At 40.9% G+C, this 18307-nt stretch overlaps 2 protein-coding genes across 5 annotated transcripts in view; one reads left to right on the top strand and one right to left on the bottom strand.

The window, feature by feature from the left end:
- Window positions 1-2289: 2289 nt before the first annotated feature.
- BKGD (beta-keto-L-gulonate decarboxylase) lies at window positions 2290-13492 on the bottom strand. Of its 3 annotated transcripts, none has more exons than XM_026706849.2 (9): window positions 13300-13492; window positions 11474-11567; window positions 9222-9320; window positions 8620-8693; window positions 7410-7511; window positions 6392-6568; window positions 4274-4423; window positions 3343-3459; window positions 2290-2613 (listed from the first exon to the last, which is right to left on the bottom strand). In XM_026706849.2, the coding sequence occupies exons 2-9, from the start codon at window positions 11529-11531 to the stop codon at window positions 2440-2442; spliced, it is 951 nt and encodes a 316-aa protein (XP_026562634.1). In that variant the 5' UTR covers window positions 11532-11567; window positions 13300-13492; the 3' UTR covers window positions 2290-2439. The 3 variants fall into 3 exon arrangements, with proteins under 3 accessions (XP_026562634.1, XP_026562635.1, XP_087793175.1); XM_026706850.2 differs by having other exon boundaries at window positions 13069-13344; XM_087937049.1 differs by lacking the exon at window positions 13300-13492 and adding an exon at window positions 13279-13297.
- Window positions 13460-18307, top strand: part of TAF1D (TATA-box binding protein associated factor, RNA polymerase I subunit D) — a 26306-nt gene continuing 21458 nt past the window's right edge. For both annotated transcript variants that reach the window (XM_087937048.1, XM_087937047.1), the window contains exons 1-3: window positions 13460-13531; window positions 16186-16254; window positions 17213-17606. In XM_087937048.1, coding sequence (XP_087793174.1) covers window positions 16199-16254; window positions 17213-17606 — 450 coding nt within the window. In that variant the 5' untranslated portion in view covers window positions 13460-13531; window positions 16186-16198. The remainder of the gene's footprint in view (window positions 13532-16185; window positions 16255-17212; window positions 17607-18307) is intronic.

Below are 18307 nucleotides of genomic sequence, written 5' to 3'. Positions count from 1 at the left end.
GCCTCCCGCTCGCATGGAGCATGCGCAGGAGAAACTTACGGGGGCCCGCAGGGGGACAAGCACAAAACCGCGATTCCCAGGGAGCGCACCGGCGGCCCCTAGCGGTCGGTACAAATTACAGATTGTTAATTGGAGTTGGAAGGGACCTTATAGGTCATCTAGTCCAACACCCCCAAAGCAAGAGATCCTGACCTACATCATTTCTGACAAACGGCAGTCCAGTCTCTTCTTGAAAGCCTCCAGGGATGAAGCTCCCACATCCTTCGAAGGCAAGCTGTCCCATTGGTTGATTGTTCTCACTGTCAGAAAATTTCTCCTTATTTCCAGGTTGAATCTCTCCTTGTTCAGTTTCCATCCATTATTCCTTGTCTGGCCTTTGGGTGCTTTGGAGATTAGCTTGACCCCTTCCTCTCTGTGGCAGCCCCTCAAATATTGGAACACTGGTATCATGTCTCCCCTGGTCCTTCTCTTCATAGACTAGCCATGCCCAGTTCCTGCAACTGTTCATCGTATGTTTTAGCCTCCAGTCCCCCTAGTGTGGGGAAAGGCTCGGAGATGCTGGGAGTTCTGCAGGCACAAGGTGGACATGAGTGGCAGGTGCCTGTTGCTGGATGATACAGGATAACATACGGGTAATTTACATTGATCTCTCCTCCCACCAGATCTCTCCCCCCAGTCAGAGCTGAAGAAGCTTCTCGGGTGAGAAGCAAAACATCTTAAAAGAAAAAACAAATCCAGTTGCTTCCTGGAGAAGAAAAAAAAGCACCTTTGGAACAACCATGACCTGGATGACTGAGAATCTCTGTAGACATTTGACAATTTTTTCCAAAGTTCTACTCTGAAGTTTATCATCTTGTCTACTTTACCGTGAATCACCTACACAGATACACGACTCAGGTTACTCTACTACGTATCCCAGCATTACAAATCCACAGGGAGATTTATAACTGCTATTCACACTTCATGACTTTTAGCTATCCAATTTGAGATGAACACCCTTTGAATGATGTAGAGTAGAAAAAGATTTCCAGAGGAAAAATTGCAGACTACAGGAACCCATGAGCACCATTCAGGTGACCCTGAGGATACAGATAAACCTCCAAGTGCTTCAACTACCCTCTAAAAAAGATACAAATGACCAGCTGTTTGCAAGGAATATAAATCTTTTCATTTCCCATCAGCGAGCCAGCAATGTGCAGCCGCGGCCAAAGAAAATAATACAATCTTTGGTTGTATAAACAAGGGCATAGAATCAAAATTATGTGAAGTATTAGTAGCACTTTATAAGTCCTTAGTAATACCACAACCGAAATACTGTATCCAGTTTTGGTCACATCATTACAAAAATAATGTTGAGACTCAGGAAAAAGTGCAGAGAAGACCAACTAAGATGATTAAAGGCTTGAAGATTAAAACATACGAGGAACAATTGTAGGACTTGGGTAGGGCCAGTCTAGAGAAAAGGACTAGAGTTGACATGATAGCATTATCCCAGTATTTCAGGGGCTGCCACAAAGATCAGAGGGTCAACTTATTTTCCAAAGTATCAGAAGGCAAGACAAGAAACAATAGATGGAAACAATCAAGCAGATAAGCAACCTGGAATTAAGGAGAAACTTCCTGAGAGCAATTAACCAGTGGAACAACTTGCCTTCAGAAATTCATCACTGGAGGTTTTTAAGTGGACAGGCACTTTTCTGAAATGGTATAGGCCAGGGTCTCCTGCTTGAGCAGGGGGTTGGACTAGAAGACCTCCAAGATCCCTTTCAGTTCTATTCTGATTAATATAGGTGACTAAAGTCTGAGTTCTCTTGAACAAGGGAGAAGGATCTCAGATGTTTTGCCTCTCTGCCACAAAGATGCAGCAGAGCAGGAGGGCCAACTTATACATTTAACCCCTTTGTCCATTGAAGGCTATGCTAATTGAATGTTTCCTTTCTCTGATGCAGGGATCTTCAAACTTGACAGCTTTAAGACTTGTGGACTTCAACTCCCAGAATTCCTTCTTCAGTCATGTTAGCTCAGGAATTCTGGGAGTTGAAGTCCATAAGTCTTAAACTTGCCAAGTTTGAAGACCCTTCCTCTGATGTAATCCAGGGACAGATGACAGAAATTGTAGTTCAGCAATCTTGGGATAGGCATAGAATTCCCTCCCAGATTGCAGCTGAAATCTAGATGCTAAGGACAGAAAGAAAAAATGATCTAAAATGTAAATATTTAAGTAAAAATTGGGCTTCTAGTTTTGCTGTGAAATCAGCCAGAATATGCTTCATTTCCAATCTGAAAAAATCAATTTTGCCATATTTTATTTTTAAGTGCCAAACAAATGATACATTCAGGTTGCGATGAGACATTCGTTGATCTCAGTGAAAAGCAAATTTAGTCATCCCTTGATTTTCTGCTTCTTAATTAACATCAGCTTCCTGGGTGGGTTCGACTTTAATCCCGACCCACCATATGTGTCTCCTTTGGTCTGTCGATCCGAAAGAGGAACTCAGCGGGTACAAAATACCCCAGATATTCTACAGTCTCTGGCGTGGTGTCCGTGTGGTAGTGGCCTCCTTCACCGTGATGGCTGAAGCAGTGGGTGTGCTCTACACGCAGATCAAAACCCTGGGAAAAAGCCAAGAACCCATAAATTCCTGTCTGTGGGGCTGGCCCCAAGCAGCAAACGTTTCCTCCAGCTCAGATACATCACATACAATGTGCTATTTTGTGTTATTTTGTCAACACAGGCAGTCCTTATTTAGCAACAGTCTCATTTAGTTACTCTTCAGTTATGGCAGTGATTAAAAGGTAGCTTTTGACAAGTTTCACAGGTCTGTAAGCAAAGCAAAGCTGCAGCAAGACCATAAGTACTGTCATGGCTTCACAGTGACTGCTTTGCCTTGGTTGCCTAGCAACCAAATTGCCACTCTATAGTGGTAGCTAAATGAGGAAAATTTGTGTATTTTGGGTGAGATGTGTTATAGCAAACATAACAAAGCTTTGTCAATACAGGTATTCAAGGTGGGGAACATGCATAACGTGCCATCCTCCTCCTATTTTTGTCACAACTGCAATCCTGTGAGGTGGGTTGGACTGAGAGAAAGATTGGCCCAAGGTCACCCAGCCAGCGTTCATGCCTAAGGTGGAACTAGAACTCACAATCTCCTGGTTTCTAAGCCAGCACCTTAACCACACCACCAAACTGGCTCTTGCTGGATATTTTCCCAATTCTTTGGTGCATGTTATGGCACTTAGAGAAAGAGGAGTGGATGATTGTTTAAAATAATGACCATTTTGCATCCAGGCCAATAAGTCAGGATCTCACTTGAGAAAACAACAATAGAATTTACTTACTGGATCTTGAGAAACAATCACAGGCTGGCAAATGAGCGGAGCTGTCATTTCAAAAAACTTCAGCCAATTGTTCACTTTCTCATCAGTTTCCAAAGGGCAGGCAGAAAATTCAGAAGGCTGTAATTAAAAAAAACAAAACAAGTGGCTGTACTTGAATAAAGAAAAGGACAGGAACTCGAAGGCATCAGAGTCTGTTTCCCTCTTCTCCATATAGAACATGACACAAGTTTTGCTTTGATGCAATTCTGCACCTCTGGTAGTATCTCAATTTCTTTTGAAACATAAGCCAGAAAATTATCCACCCAGCACAAACAATTAAAATTTGAACACTCCATTAAAATTGGGACCATAATTAAGTAGCTCAATGAGCACTTAATTGGCTGTTTTGAACGCAAAAAAATTGGTAGTCTGGCTTCCCCCAATTTAAATGAGAAAGACCCATCTGAAATCTTGGGAAAATCCTGCCAATCAAGGTTTGTGTTCATGGATTAAGGGAGCCAGCACTGTCCAAAGACGTTTTCCATGGTCACGTAGCCAGAATGGTTATGCACCAAAGCCAAACAGAATACTGTTACCTTCCCACTGAAGTGGCATCTATTTATATATTTGCATTTGTATGCCTTTGAACTGCTGGGTGAGCAGGTAATGGGAATTAACCCTGTTGCATAGAGTTTGGGTCTCGAACTTGGCCCGTCAGATCTCCAGCTGACAAGTTCAGCATTTTTAACCGCCGAGCCATTGCGCATCTACTTGATAGCGCACCTACTTGATAGCGACCTACTTGATAGCGCACCATAAAAAAGCAAGTTGCAAATGTTTATAGACTTTACTCTTTAATGTTTATAGACCTTACTCTTTTTTTTCTACTTGTTGTGTAACTCATGCTTCCAAATTTAAAAAAAAAAGGAAAATCTTCTTGCAACTGACTTACCATAATATGAATTTTTGCATTTCCTTTCTGGATAACGAAGGTACCTCCCATTCCCACTGTTTTGTCACCATAATGCTTATCTAAGGCTTTCCTTATGCAGGATATGAAATTCTGCTCACCAGTTCTTTTCTTTGCTCTCACTTCAATGACCTTAAAGAAAGGAGGCAGGTTAATATTGTCATGTTAAGCAGAGAAAATTCTGTGCAGTAATTTGCAGTTGAAATAAAAATGGCATGACTTAAGCTTCACGTAATGCATTGTGAGTTGAGAATTACACACTTATAAGATTTAATTATGACTCGGGGCTCCCTTCCTAACACATTTTGTGTCTGTGATCTTCACCTGGCAATTCTAATGGTCAAAATCATTTTCCTCACATTAAAAGCACAAGGCCAGGAGTTCATAGGTTGAGTTATTCCTCTCAGGAAATTAGTTTCTTCAGAGAAAGGTGATCTAGAAGATTTGGTGTTTTATATTTCCCTTTTAATCTAGTTCTAAATAATAAAATGTTTGTGAATTCTGGGCATCCAGTATGCTCCCTTATCTTCAATCCTTATTTTTAATATATATATTTTAATCACATCTTTTTATGTCTGAAAAAAGCATCTAGGTGTTATATTGTCTGATAGCGTTATTAGAAGAAACAAAGGACAGGGCCTAGAATCTATAAATCTTGGTTGCCATGATGTAAAAAGATGTTGAGATTCTAGAAAGAGTGCAGAGAAGAGCAATAAAGATGATTAGGAGACTGGAGGCTAAAACATATAAAGAATAGTTGCTGGAATTGGGTATGTCTACATTAATGAAAAGAAGGGCAACCTGCTAGCAGCGTTCCAATATCTAAGGAATATCTAAAGAAAAAGGAATCAACCTATTCTACTAAGAACCTGAAGGCAGGTCAAGGGGGGTGGGGGCTTGGGGGGGTTGTTTTTTTTTTGGGGGTTTTTTTTGTTGTTTGGTGGGTTTTTTTTGGGTGGATGTTTTGTTTTTGGGGTTTTTTTTTTTGTGGGGGGGTGGGGGGGGTTTTTTTTTTGTGTGGTGGGGTGGGTTTTTTTTGGGGGGGGGGGGGGGGGTTGGTTTTTTTTTTTTTTTTTTTTTTTTTTTTTTTTTTTTTTTTTTTTTTTTGGTTTTTTTTTTTTTTTATAAAACATTATTATAATATTTAATTACTTTTCTTAGACTGTTCCTGGTCTTGTGGAATTGCAAACCTATTCTCTTACTGCAGCCAATTTGTGAATTGTTATCATCCAAGCATTCACAAGCACCAAGTATATTGCCTTTTTTTTTTTAATTAGAGAAACATACGTCAGTTAAATGGGCCAAACTGTACTCAAATCTAAAATGACATTGGTAGTGTTATATCACAAGGGATCAGAGTCTTCTTCTGCATCCAATAAAGAAAGCTAGTAGAATGCTAAAAGAAGAAACTCCCTTATAAGATTTGTGGATTCGCAAGATATAGGGCAATGTTAAATAATGTCCATAGTGTTGTTCTGTGTAAAATATTGAATATAGCTGTGGAACATTATATGTGTCTACATATACTTATAAAAATCTTTATTGTACACAGGTACAATATTTAACAACCAGCAACCATTCAAAACTACAAGAGTCATATATTTGCATTTTGAGTTCTTGGCAAACAACCTGCATTTATAGCTGTCTGCAGAATTTCACAGTCATCACTGTTATGTTTTTTGCTGGAAAACTGGTGTTTACTTCTGGTTTTTGTTAAAAAAAAAAGCCCATTGCAAACAATGGGTTTGTGGTTAACAACCACTGCAAAAAAAAAAAAAAGTTGTAAAATCAGGTTGGTGATTTGATAACCCATTTAACCACCGGCATAATTTAGTACTGTAATCCTGTTGTAAGTTGAGGATTTGCTGTGAACATATGTTTACATAAGAAGTTCCATTGGTAATATGTGTGGCTGTATAAATTCATACATTCATAAATAAAATGAAGCAAAACAAAATGAAGCAAAGCATGTTCACACATATAAGTTTGTTAGCTTTTTAAATTTTCTGTCTTTTAATCAGTTTGGGGTTTTTTGGTAGACCTTGCCTGGATGTTTGGCTTGTAAAAAGCCATTTTAATAAACCTGACCGATCCACATACCTTACCAGGAAGGCCTTCACTTGCATATAGGTTAGCCAGCAGCCCAAATTCACAATCATTATGTAGAGAACTGTATTTCTGGAGCAGACAGCTGCCATCCTCAGGGTGGATCTTGGCTAGGTAACTTCCATTGATTGCTGCCTTTTCTTCCTTTTCAGCTTGAACAATTGGGATAAACTAGATAGAAACAGATGAACATCTTCCAATAGAGCAGCATGGACTACCATCATTTCAGAATCATTAAAACAAGCAACAAGTTTTGTTTATAGCTTATTCCATTGCAGAAAGTCAGCCACGTGATTTGAAAATTGTGGTTTATTTGCTACCATACACAGTATGAACCTACCCAATGATGGTTTATTCAGTAAATCCTTTAACACAGGGCTATCAAACTCGCCAGGCCAGATGTGGCATATGCTGGCCACGCCCAGTTTAGCAAAGAGAAAGAGTCACAATATGTCATGTGACAATGTCATGATGACACGAGTTTGACACCCCTGCTTTAAAATACTGTGGCTCAGAATGAAGTAGGGTTAAGGCCTCATCTTAAACACAGAGAAAGTCCAGGGGAAAAAACCAACAGAGGTGTTGGAAGTCTACTAAGAGAGTAAATCTAACCAAGATCTGAACTCGATTGAGGGGTCCTCAGTTCCCCAGGTCGCAGTTCTAGTATCCGTTGGTCCTCAACTGTTGGGAACTGGACCATGAAAACGGCAGGAAAGCATGTGAAGTTTCATTGGCGCATGTGCAGGATCTAAGTTGTACATGCAAAACCATACTCTCCTTCCCACTGCCGGTCCGTGGAGCCATAAAAGTTGGGGACGACTGGATTAAGTAAATGAAATTTTAAAAGGAATTTTAATAGTCTAATGGTGGAATCCTTGCAACAAAACTTGAGATCAGCTATGCTGGCTAGCGAATTCTGGAAGCTGAAGTCCAAGTCTTCATGGTGCTGAGGTTGGACAGTATACACTCCAAGTCTACACTGAGGCTACTATTTCTTTACCCATTGTCTTACCTCAGCATTGCTTCCAACTACTCTGGAGGAAACAGCTCCAGCACCAAGAAAAAATGCTCCGGGTAGCTGTATTTCTTTCGCTATTATGTTCAGGTCATAAACCTAAATGAGAAAAGAATAGTTAAATTTGCTTCTCTGCATGTTGTCCAGACAGAGGGCAGCACTTCTTGAGAGTGTTCCTAGGACTCCTAGGATTTCCCACTCTCAGGAGTCTTTAAAGTTTACAAATTTAAAATTGCCACCCTATTGAAAAAGAATAAAATATTAAAATCTCATCAATAATCACGAGAAGTGGCAGTGAATGCATCAGTTTTAATTTTTAATATAGTAAATATAAATACAACCTATACAAACAAAAGCTTTCTTGGAGCTCTCCATAAATTTTAAAAGCAGGAAGAAATCCGTGATTTATGTTTTTACCAAAAAACTAATATTTACTTTTGGTTTTCAGCAAAAAAAGAAACACCTTAAAGAAAACAGTGGGTTTGCTTAATAACTGCAGCGTTCAGTTTATGACTGTCCAAAAAAGGCTGTAAAATTAGTCAAGCTTACATGGTGATTCACCTTATAACCATCATGACTTACAGCTGAAATTGCAAAATCAGTTATGGTTGTAAACTGAGGATTACAAGATTAAGAGCTGTGGTGGCGCAGTAGCTAAAATGCAGTATTACTAGAAGGCTACTTCTGCTGACTGCCAGCTGCCAGGAGTTCAATCTTCACCAGCTCAGCCTTTCATCCTTCTGAGGTCAGTAAAATGAGGAACCAGACTGTTGGGGGCAATAAGTTGACCCTGTAAACCACTTAAGACAGGTCTATAAAGCACTATAAAGCAGTATATAAGTCTAAGGGCCGGTATTGCTATTGCTGGTAGTGTGAATTCAAATAAAGCAACCATTTTGTGGGACTCATTAACTACTAATCGAAACCTACCTGCGTTTTTAAAATTGCAAAGTTAGGATCTGAACCAGATCTCCTTCAAAAGATTTTTTTTAAAAAAACCAATTAACCAATAACCAATTAACACATGCTCAAAAAGTTAGAACGGACTAGTCTGACTTTACTAGGATCACTGCGATATTAGCAAAAATGATTTGATTCCACTCCAACCTCCCAAAAATGGGAATTATTGTTTCTGATCAAAATGGGAGCTTATTGGATGAAAGACTACCTTTTGCATACGGTTGCAAGTGTATTACTTTTTATTTACCTTCTCTTTCTGTACAAGTGGTAAAAGATATGGAACACCTCCCACATCTGCAATTCTAGGCTTGCCACATATACCTGTAAAAAAAAGGGGTGGTGGTGGTGAGCAAATTCATTTTTTTACAGATTTTTATTTTACTAACCCAAAACAATATAAAAGGAATCACGGTTTAGTAGACCGTCCAAAACCAATGATTGTGGTTTGTATTATGAACCTAGGCAATGGCGGCTTGTATAACCAACCATAGCTAAAGCAAACCATCACTTAGCATAGTATCCCTCCAACCTATACAAGATCACAGGGAGGCATGGCCAGCAAATCTGTGACATAATGGCAAAGGTGGAGCTGCTCTGTGAAATTTGAAGCCCTCCAAAAGTAGGAAAAAAATAGCATTTTTTAAAGGAGCATTCAGCATTTTATGGTCTTTTAGCGACAAAGGGCTTTTAGCCTGGATAATCCAATCTTGGAAAGGCTTAGGGAAATCTACTCCATTCTTTAAAGAAAATCTATTCTGCCAAAAATAATCCTGGCAATTTTGTCCCTGTTCCCCTGGTGGGCCACATGTAAGATATCGCCAATATTTTGTTACAGGTACCACATGTTACCTTTAACAGGAAAACCGAAAGGTTCTTGAGTCATATCAGGACAATCCACCACGGATACCTGGACATCTGCAAAATTTTCTTGAAGTCCATTCTGTAGTACTGGAAGAAAAATAGATCATTTCGAAGAAAATTGAAAAATGGAATATGTTAAAGCTGACCACGCTGAAGTCAGGGTGAAGCCCTTCAGTTGAGTATTAACGCTTCCTGGTTTTTCGGTACTGTTTTCTTAGATTGAAGCTAATGGTGTATGTATGCTCTAGCCACACTCTAAAACAGGGGTGTCAAAACTCAAGATGCTTAAATCCGAGGCTGGCCATGGGGCCGGCCTGGAACTATCAAAAGACTGGCCCGCGGTGTCTCTGGCGGCTAAAACGGGCCGCATGCACCCCACTGCGCCTCGTTTTCACCCTCCATGGCCTCCTGCAGCACTCTGCCAGCCAAAACTGAGCTGAAAACCGGCCCATGTGGCCCTGTTTCGGCTGGCACAGTGCTGCAGGAGGCCCTTGGAGGTGAAAACAAGGTGCAGGGGGGCTGCGCATGGACCCCCCGTGCTCTGTTCTGGCCAGCTGGGTGCTGCAAGAGGCATTGTTCCCACCACCCCCTCCCCCTGGCCCACAGAGAAGAACTAAAATGCTGATCCGGCCATCAAATAAATCCAGTTTGACACCCCTGCTCTAAAACAAAGGCAAAGCCAAGACAACGAATCAATATTGAATGAATTATTGTCAATTCAAATTAACTGCATGTAAAATAAGGCACAGTGTTTGTAAAACAAATGGATCAGCCGCCCGCACATACTTACATAGGTAGTTCTCACCTACTGACTGCCTCATTCAGTTATAACAATACTAAAAAAAAATAATTTTACGACCAATGTTCATATTTACAACTCACACCATTCCTCAGACACGCTATCACCATTCGTCAGAATGTGTCATCCTGTGGCTGATTTTTCATTTTTCCCTCCTCATAAAGCAGAGATTGGAGAGTAAGCACACAATGGGAAATGCACATTGAAAGCAACGCACTAGCAACTGCAAGTGTGTTATGCAAATAGCTTGGTACATTTTCCATTGTGGGGCTGCTTATTCTCTTATAATCCCTTCCACTGTAATCTTTCTGCTCTGTAGTGGAGGATGCTGCCCTGCCTCCTCCCGGCCAGACCCAGTGAATGCCTTTTGAGAGATGAGGCTCTGCCTCACTTGCTCCATGCATCCTGTGGCTACGTCCTTGTCAATCATCTGGATCCTGGATCACCAGCAGAAGACAGCTAAGATTAGCCGGGGCAGGACACCAGCAGGGGTAGTGATGGCAACGGAGTGCAGGGGGCCAAAAAGGCAGAAACGAAGGGGGGCATATAGCAATAGCACGTAGATTTATATACTGCTCCATAGTGCTTTAGGCCCTCTCTGAGCAGTTTACAAATATCAGCGTATTTCCCCCAACAAACTGGTTCCTTATTTTACCGACCTAGGAAGGGTGGAAAGCAGAGTAAACCTTGGGGCAGTCAGGATCGAACTTGAGGCCGTGGACAGAGTTAGCCTGCAATATTGCATTCTAACCACTGCTCCACCATGATTATAAGAAGCCTCTGTGGCGCAGTGGTTAGAGTGCAGTACTGCAAACTACTTCTGCAGCCACCTGCCTACAATTTGGCAGTTCAACTCCCACCAGGCTCAGGGTTGGCGCAGCCTTCCATCCTTCCGAGGTGGGTAAAATGAGGACCCAAATTGTTGGGGGGCAATATGCTGACCCTGTAAACCGCTTTGAGAGGGCTGTAAAGCACTACAAAGCAATATATAAGTCTAAGTGCTATTGCTATTCCTCCAGTGTTATGGTTGTTAAGTGCAGGCGAGTTGCCAAACACTCAAATTTTGATTATGTCGCTGCAACAACCATAACTTGGCTGGCCAATGCTATCATTCACTCAGCACCAGTTGCTGAATAAATGGTTAAGCAAAGACTACCTCTAACTATATTTTACTGAAATAGCTACAATAACAGGCTCTCTTTGAAACTATCACCTTTCCGTGGGCTTAAGGAATGTTTCTGCCCTTCTATCTATAATAACTTCCAAGTGTTCCCTTCAAGGACATCTCTAATGTTCATAATTTGGGGGAATAAAGCTTGCCTCCCATTCAAATATATATACTGCACTATATCAGGCCTGGGAGCCTGCTTTTCTAACTGCTGCTGTTATAAAGATTCTTTTCTCACAGCTTTTCTAACACAAAAGAACCATGCTTGCTTACCATCAGCCACTTCTTCCAGAGTAGGTATGTGAAAAGCAAATTTTTCCACTCTAGCCATGTTTTATTCCAGGCAGCCAACCAAGCAGGTCAGCTTCTAAGAGATCAAAGTACATCAAGTTACAGGTCTGTTAATGAACATACTGGTTTGCAATTCAACCCAACCTTTTAACAGTACAGATATTCACGGTCATTTCTGAGAGTGTTACATGTTAAAAAAAAAGAATGGACCTAATTGTGCTCTGCTGTCTTTTTTCAGTCTTTTCTTCCTTATTAATGTTGGTGCCCACAGCTGCTTTTTGATTATTCACAGGGGAAAAAATCAGATGATTCAACAAGCGATATTGTTGATGAATCAGCACCCACAGTATTTCAACTATTTTGGACAGGAAAAAAATGTTGTTTTAGGCTGACAGTATAAGCCAGTAATCTCATTGTAAAGGAATAAACCCTGAGTATTTTTCTACAGTTAATGTCCAGTAAGTAAATCAAACATAGAACATGGCTGCAATACTGTTCTTCCTTTAAGGATTCCCAGAAGGTGGATTGTTTAGTTAACCTGTAGCATTTTGTAAACTGTGGTTTATGGTTTAATGCAATGTGTGATCTGTAAACCATAGGTAGCCATTCACACATAGGATGTATCACTTAGAAACAAAGTTCTCAATTGTTGACAGTTTTACAGACATTAGATTTGAAAAGTTTATTTGCTGGTTGCTTCAAATCAAACTTTAACAACAAAAAAGGAAACTAGGATTTTTTTTCTTCACCAGCTGACATTATTTAGAAGTAAACTCCCATTAATTACTGCCTAGAAACAAGATGAAGGATTTTAAATGAATGAAGTTCTATAGAAAAAAAGGTCAAGGGAAATTTCACAAGGAATTAATCATAATAGCAGGTGAAACCACTAATCATGCAAAGTGTTCATTATCAGGCCTATCTATTTCCCAAGGTTTTGAGAACAGCTTGTTTACAATATTAACATTTCTCTTAGTATGAATTTATCAATTTATAAATGTATCACATTAAAAAGTATTGATCCTGCTAATTTTTTTAGCAATTGCAAAACTTGCTTGCTTCCTTGCAAAATTCTCTTGCTTCCTAGAAACTATTATTTATAACCAATCCAAATTGCCATCTCAGCGTTTTAGTTTTGTTAATATTTTTATTAGGAGCATCTTATACTAAGCCACTGAACACTTCAAAAAGCAGAAACTATGAGATGAGTAATAAAAATGCAGTCTTTTCAGAAGTGTTGTTTCAACGGTTGTATCTGGGCTTGTTTTAGAGCAGTGATTTTCAAACTTTTTAAGATGTGCGGACTTCAACTCCCAGAAGCCCCCCGTTTTGGAAAATACTGCTCTAAAACACCCATTTTCTGGATTCACACCCTGGAACCCAAAGCACAGTAACTACCATAACCCTGCACAAGCCTACAAACAAACCTTTATCTTAGCGTGTGAATCCCACCACCTATTTGCAACGAAGGTTTCTCCAAAGTAAAAAACAGCCTCAAAGTTGAGCACATTTGCCTGGAGTCCGATGCAAGTTTTATTACATAGAAACTCCATTAGGGTACTCCCGGGTAAACACACCTTGCACTGAAGTGGTGGATTGCGTTCCGCGTTATTTGTTTTTTTGTTTTTCAATTTCCAAATGTGTTAAATCCCATCAGGCACAGTCCACAGCCGAGGATTGAGCTGGGACCACCACTTTACGGAAGGTATTCATTCAGAACGTTAATTACTGCCTTTAAAGTTTAAACTAGTATTCCTCCCAATGCAAATTGTGCAAAACTCGCCCACCGTTGCATTGGCTCTACTTACACGGAACGCGCGCGCAGGGCGTTTTCCTCCAACCCGAGCAACTTCTCAAAGGATTAGGCTTACAAGCCACGCCCAGAGCGCCTTCTGACCACTTTCAATGGCCCTTCCCCCCATCCCTCCATCCGTCTTCCCGTTCTGCTGACGTCAATTCTTACGAAGACTCGCGAGACCTGAAGTCACGATATAAACGGCCCGCCGGGGCTTTTGCGGCCTTGGCGATACGCGAGACGAGGTGAGTAAGGTGCAATCTATCGACATCCGTCCTGTTTCGGATCTCGGTTCGGCGCGGCTTGTTAATTAATATATTCCTCAAGCCTCTGTGCCGCCATTTCGATAGAAAAGCTGCATCCGATGGGGTGCTGTTGCTTGCGCTTACATTTTCCCGTCGTGTTAGAGACCGTAATATGGTTGGTTGGTTGGATGGTTTTATGGGGTGGTAGGGGAGCTGAGCTATCATGGCTTTCATCAAACCCGGTGGCTTAGCGCGAGATACGCAAGGCCCTAATTCGGATGTTAAGATGATCCCGATTCATCCCCCACCCCATTTAATATGCGGGGTGGGGCAGAATCTAGCTTTTGCCCAGGAATTGGAAAAATAAGTGATATCTACATTATGAGTCTCGAATCTTGGCCACTTTAAGACTTGAGGACTTCAACTCCCAGAATTCCTCAGGCAGCTAGCTGGCTGAGGAATTATGGGATGAGGAACTCTGGGAGTTGAAGTCCACAAGTCTTAAAAGTGGCCAAGGTTCGAGACTCCTGACCTACAGGGTTTGTATTTGGTAACATTTATAGAAATTGTCAGTCATTTTGAGATGGGCAACTCTTAAAATAGGCCCATTCCGGTTAAAAATTTGCCCTGAACTTGGATTCACCTACGTTGTGGCCTTCAGCCTTGCCTCCAAGATAATCTTGACACAGAGGTATCCAAACTTGGCAACTAGAAGAACTTCTGGACTTCAACTCCCAGAATTCTCCAGCCTGTGTGGCTGACTGAGGAATTCTGGGAGGGGAAGTCCACAAGCCTTAAAATTGCCAAGGTTGGAAGACTCCTGATCTTGACTTAAGAGAAGGTACTGCAACATTGTGGGTGGTTATTTTCCAAAGCACCAGAAGGCAAGACTGAAGAAACAATGGATCAATGGAGCAACTCATCAAGGAAAGAGAAGCAACCTGGAATTAAGAAACTTCCCCAAAATGAGGACAATTAACCAGTGGAAAAGAAGCTGCCATTATTTGGAGGTTTTTAAGAAGAGATAGACGTTTGTCTAAAATTGTATAGGGTCTCCTGCTTGTTCAGGGGGTTGGACTGGACCTCCAATATCCCTTCCAGCTCTCTCTTAAGGTTGGCTTTCTCTGTACAATATCTAGAAAGCATAGATTATGAGACTATTACTATATATTCCCCTTACATTCATCCTAATACAAATGCTGTGAGGTAGCTCGGGCTGCAAGGTGGTGAAATAGTGATCCACTTCTAGGAGAATATTTTAGAAACTTGGTGACAGAATTGGAAACAACCTGGGTCGTTAGCTGGAAATGTTTTATCCCAGGTGATGTAGCTGTTTTCCTTTTGGTAGAGAAAAGACTAGGTTTATACACCAAATCAAGCCATGCTATGTAAACTTGGCAGCATATTCATAAAGATTCATAGCCATCCAGGTAAAGTTGACTGGAAATTGAGGCATGGCAAATTTGATTTATTTTTTGAAAAGTTTCACTGCTTATCCAAGTAGCTGAGCAAGTTGGGGTTTTGGGGTGGGGGGGGCATCTTCAGGTAGTTCTCAACTACCACAATTGAGGCCAACAATGACATTTCACGGTTAAGTGAATCATTGCAGTTGATAAATTAATAAGGTTAAGTGAATCCGGCTTTCCCATTACTTAAAGGTGAACACATGACCTTGGGTCATAAGTATAAACCAGGTGGCAAGCACCTGAATTTAGATTATGTGATCCTGGGGGCTGCTACAAAGGTAAGTGTGAAAAATGGCCATGTCACTTTTTTCAGTGCAGCTGTAGCTTTGAACAGTCACTAAATGAACTATTGTAAGTCAAGGACTACGTGTATGTCTCCAGAGTGGTTTTATTTCTTGCCTAATTAGGGTGAATAGGGTTATTGAGGGAGGAAGGGAAGGATGGATGTTCCTAAGGTTTCAACCAAAAAAAAAGTGCATTTGCCATGACTCAAGTTCCAGAAAACCATTGTTGGTAAACACTTCTTAAGGGAATCAAGTCTTATAACTTATGGATTCTCATATTCAACCTTTGAGAGGTCTCTAAATTCTGGCACATGCTTTAGATCATAAGTGGGTAGAAAATATTTTGGATTTTTCTTGCATATTGACTATCTGGGGTGGTCTTTTTAAATAAACAAGGAACTGTTGGAATGCAAATATTGAATACTGCCTGTAAAGTTATCTTAGCTCTTGTTTGATGGGTGCTAATTGTTCCTATTAATTACAGTGATTTTGCTGTTAGTTGGTTTTAACTGAAGATTTTTTAGATTAATGGGGGAACCCCGTAAACTTATTAAAAACTTTCCTAGTATGATTTGATTGCTTATTGTACCCTATGACTATTAAGTGTTGTACTTTATGATTCTTGACAAATGTATCTTTTATGTATACTGAGAGCATTTGCACCAAGACAGATTCCTTGTGTGTCCAATCATACTTGGCTAATAAAGAATTCAATTCTATTCTTTGGTAAATCAGATCTGTAGATAAGTCTTTTGTTACTATAAAGCTTTAAGCAAATCTTTCCCTTGATTTTTTTTTAATTTCGTTTCTTGAATTAGTTTGCTTGGGGTTTCATGGCTTATAGACTGCTTTTGGTGTATTTCAGCCTTGAATCTGTGAAACTAATTTCTGTTATCTTTTCAAGGTCGAAAACAAATATGGCTAATGAAATGGGAACAGCTGCAGCTCTTCCTGATAACCAAGATACAGAAATGTGAGTGCCTTTTATTGAAGTCATGAAATAGTCGTATCTTGAATAGTACTGCATTTCATTGCATATATTCAGCAAATTGTTTTAAATAGGCATATTGGATAGCTGCCTTTGGTCTGTATATTGGATTGTCTCTTATTAATATGTTCTTTCCAAATACTGGTGCAAGGGGTGGGGTGGGGGAGAGGAAATGGCTTCTCTTCTAGGCTTACGTTGTACATACCATGGCTCTAAGGCCTTTTCATTTGGAGTTAATGCTATTTCTAGCTAATGAGCCCAAAATTTATGATGCCAAGTGAGAAATTTGTAGAGTTTTGCCCTGTTTTATGACTTCCTTGCCAGCATTTTTTAAGTGAATCACTGCAGTTGTTGAGTTAATAACACAATTGTTAAGTAAATCTGGTTTCTCCATTGTCTTAGCTTAGATTGACAAACACACACACACACACACACACACACACAAATTATCTCCTATTCCTACGTCCTGATTTCTTTATGTGATCTTAGACAGTCATATTCTGTTAAAGCAGAGATCCCCAAGCGTGGCAACTTTAAGACTTGTGGACTTCAACTCCCAGAATTCTTCAGCCAGCTATGCTGGCTGAGGAATTCTAGGAGTTGAAGTCCACAAGTCTTAAAGTTGCTGAGCTTGGGGACCCCTGCATTAAAGGTAAGGTTCCTCAGTTACATTAACCATGATAGCTGGATTCTCATACCAAGCCATGATAGATCTTTGGCTCCTGTGTAATTTTAACCCGGGAGAGATGGGTGCTACTATGCTTTATGGGTGTTACATCTCCAGGGAGCTATTTTGCATCCATCTCTACTGAAAAGTTATTGACCTGAGTAAAAAATTAACCATCCATGCCCAACATTGGTTTGGAGACTTGCTGGGAATGGAGGAGAGATGAACAAATGTACAGTGCCAGTAGGGAGTAATTCTTACCTTTCATGACTTCAGATCTGGTCCAAGTTCCTCAAAGCACTCAAGGAAAAAAGCTTCAAATTCAGCAACAGATGCCGGCCAGTCGTCTTCTGTGGCTATGCAGAGCGGTCCTTCCTCAGCTTGTCTGGAGGCCAAGACTCAGAGGAAGTTACCCAAGCCTAAAATTGATCTTCGAGCCCTCTTCGATTACCATTTCACGCGAAAGCAGCACCGGTTCCGCAAAAGGTGGAACCCTAGGGAGACAAAACCAAGCACATCTCGCCGGTCTGCAAGAAAATGGCCGGGAAGACGGAGGATTCCAGAAGATGAGCAAAGGAAGAGAATGAAAGAGAGAGGAATGGTATTTCCCTTCGTGGAGAGATACTACGGCAGGAAGCATCTCCCTTTAAAAATGGTGCGACAATATGAGGTAAATTATAATTTCACGTTACTTTTTTGGGGTGGGGGGAGGAATGCTCAGTAGTGTTTTTGAAGGTGCCCATCCAACCATTTGCCGACTTCCAGAAGTCTTAACAGTAGTTAGGGCCAATGTTTCTGAGCAACGTGAGTTGGGAAAGTTGATCCTAGGCTCTGAACTGTTTCGTTGAGAACGCTTGCCTGCTTCTTGATTGTCTTGATGGAAGGAGAACTTTCCAGTTCTTTAATAAAGTAGAATGTTTGTAGCTCAGGTTGATATGAGGGGTCCTTGGGTGATCTTTGAGCTTGCTTGTTCTCCCTTGTAAGACTGCGATAGGTCAGACAATGGATTGTTGATTGGATTGAGTCTGTCATAAGGCTGACTGAGTGGCCTCTTCCCAGCTTTTCGATTCAGTCCTCAGCCAGGACGGACACAATCGATTGCCTCTCCTTTGGTTTTTCAAAGGCAGCTTTTACTTCGCGGAGCTGAAAGAAGAAAAAAAATTTAAAAAACGCGTCTCTGACTCAGCTGTTTGGCGAAGCCATGAAACAGCTGAGAGGTGCTCCGCCGGTCCGGAGCAGCCAGCAGAGACCGCAGGGACACCTTTTGGGCCTCCACGGTGAAGAGAAGGTTGCGTGGATTGAGTGGCCATTTTGGAGCGTGGGCGGCATCGGCCCACATTTTCCAAAGCCGCGGGGCCATTTTTGAGCCTC

The sequence above is a fragment of the Pseudonaja textilis genome, chromosome 7, assembly GCF_049901715.1.
Source record: "Pseudonaja textilis isolate UNSWEBS1 chromosome 7, rPseTex1.2, whole genome shotgun sequence".
In the NCBI taxonomy this organism is placed as follows: domain Eukaryota; kingdom Metazoa; phylum Chordata; class Lepidosauria; order Squamata; family Elapidae; genus Pseudonaja; species Pseudonaja textilis.
This window is presented reverse-complemented; position numbering and strand designations above follow the sequence as displayed.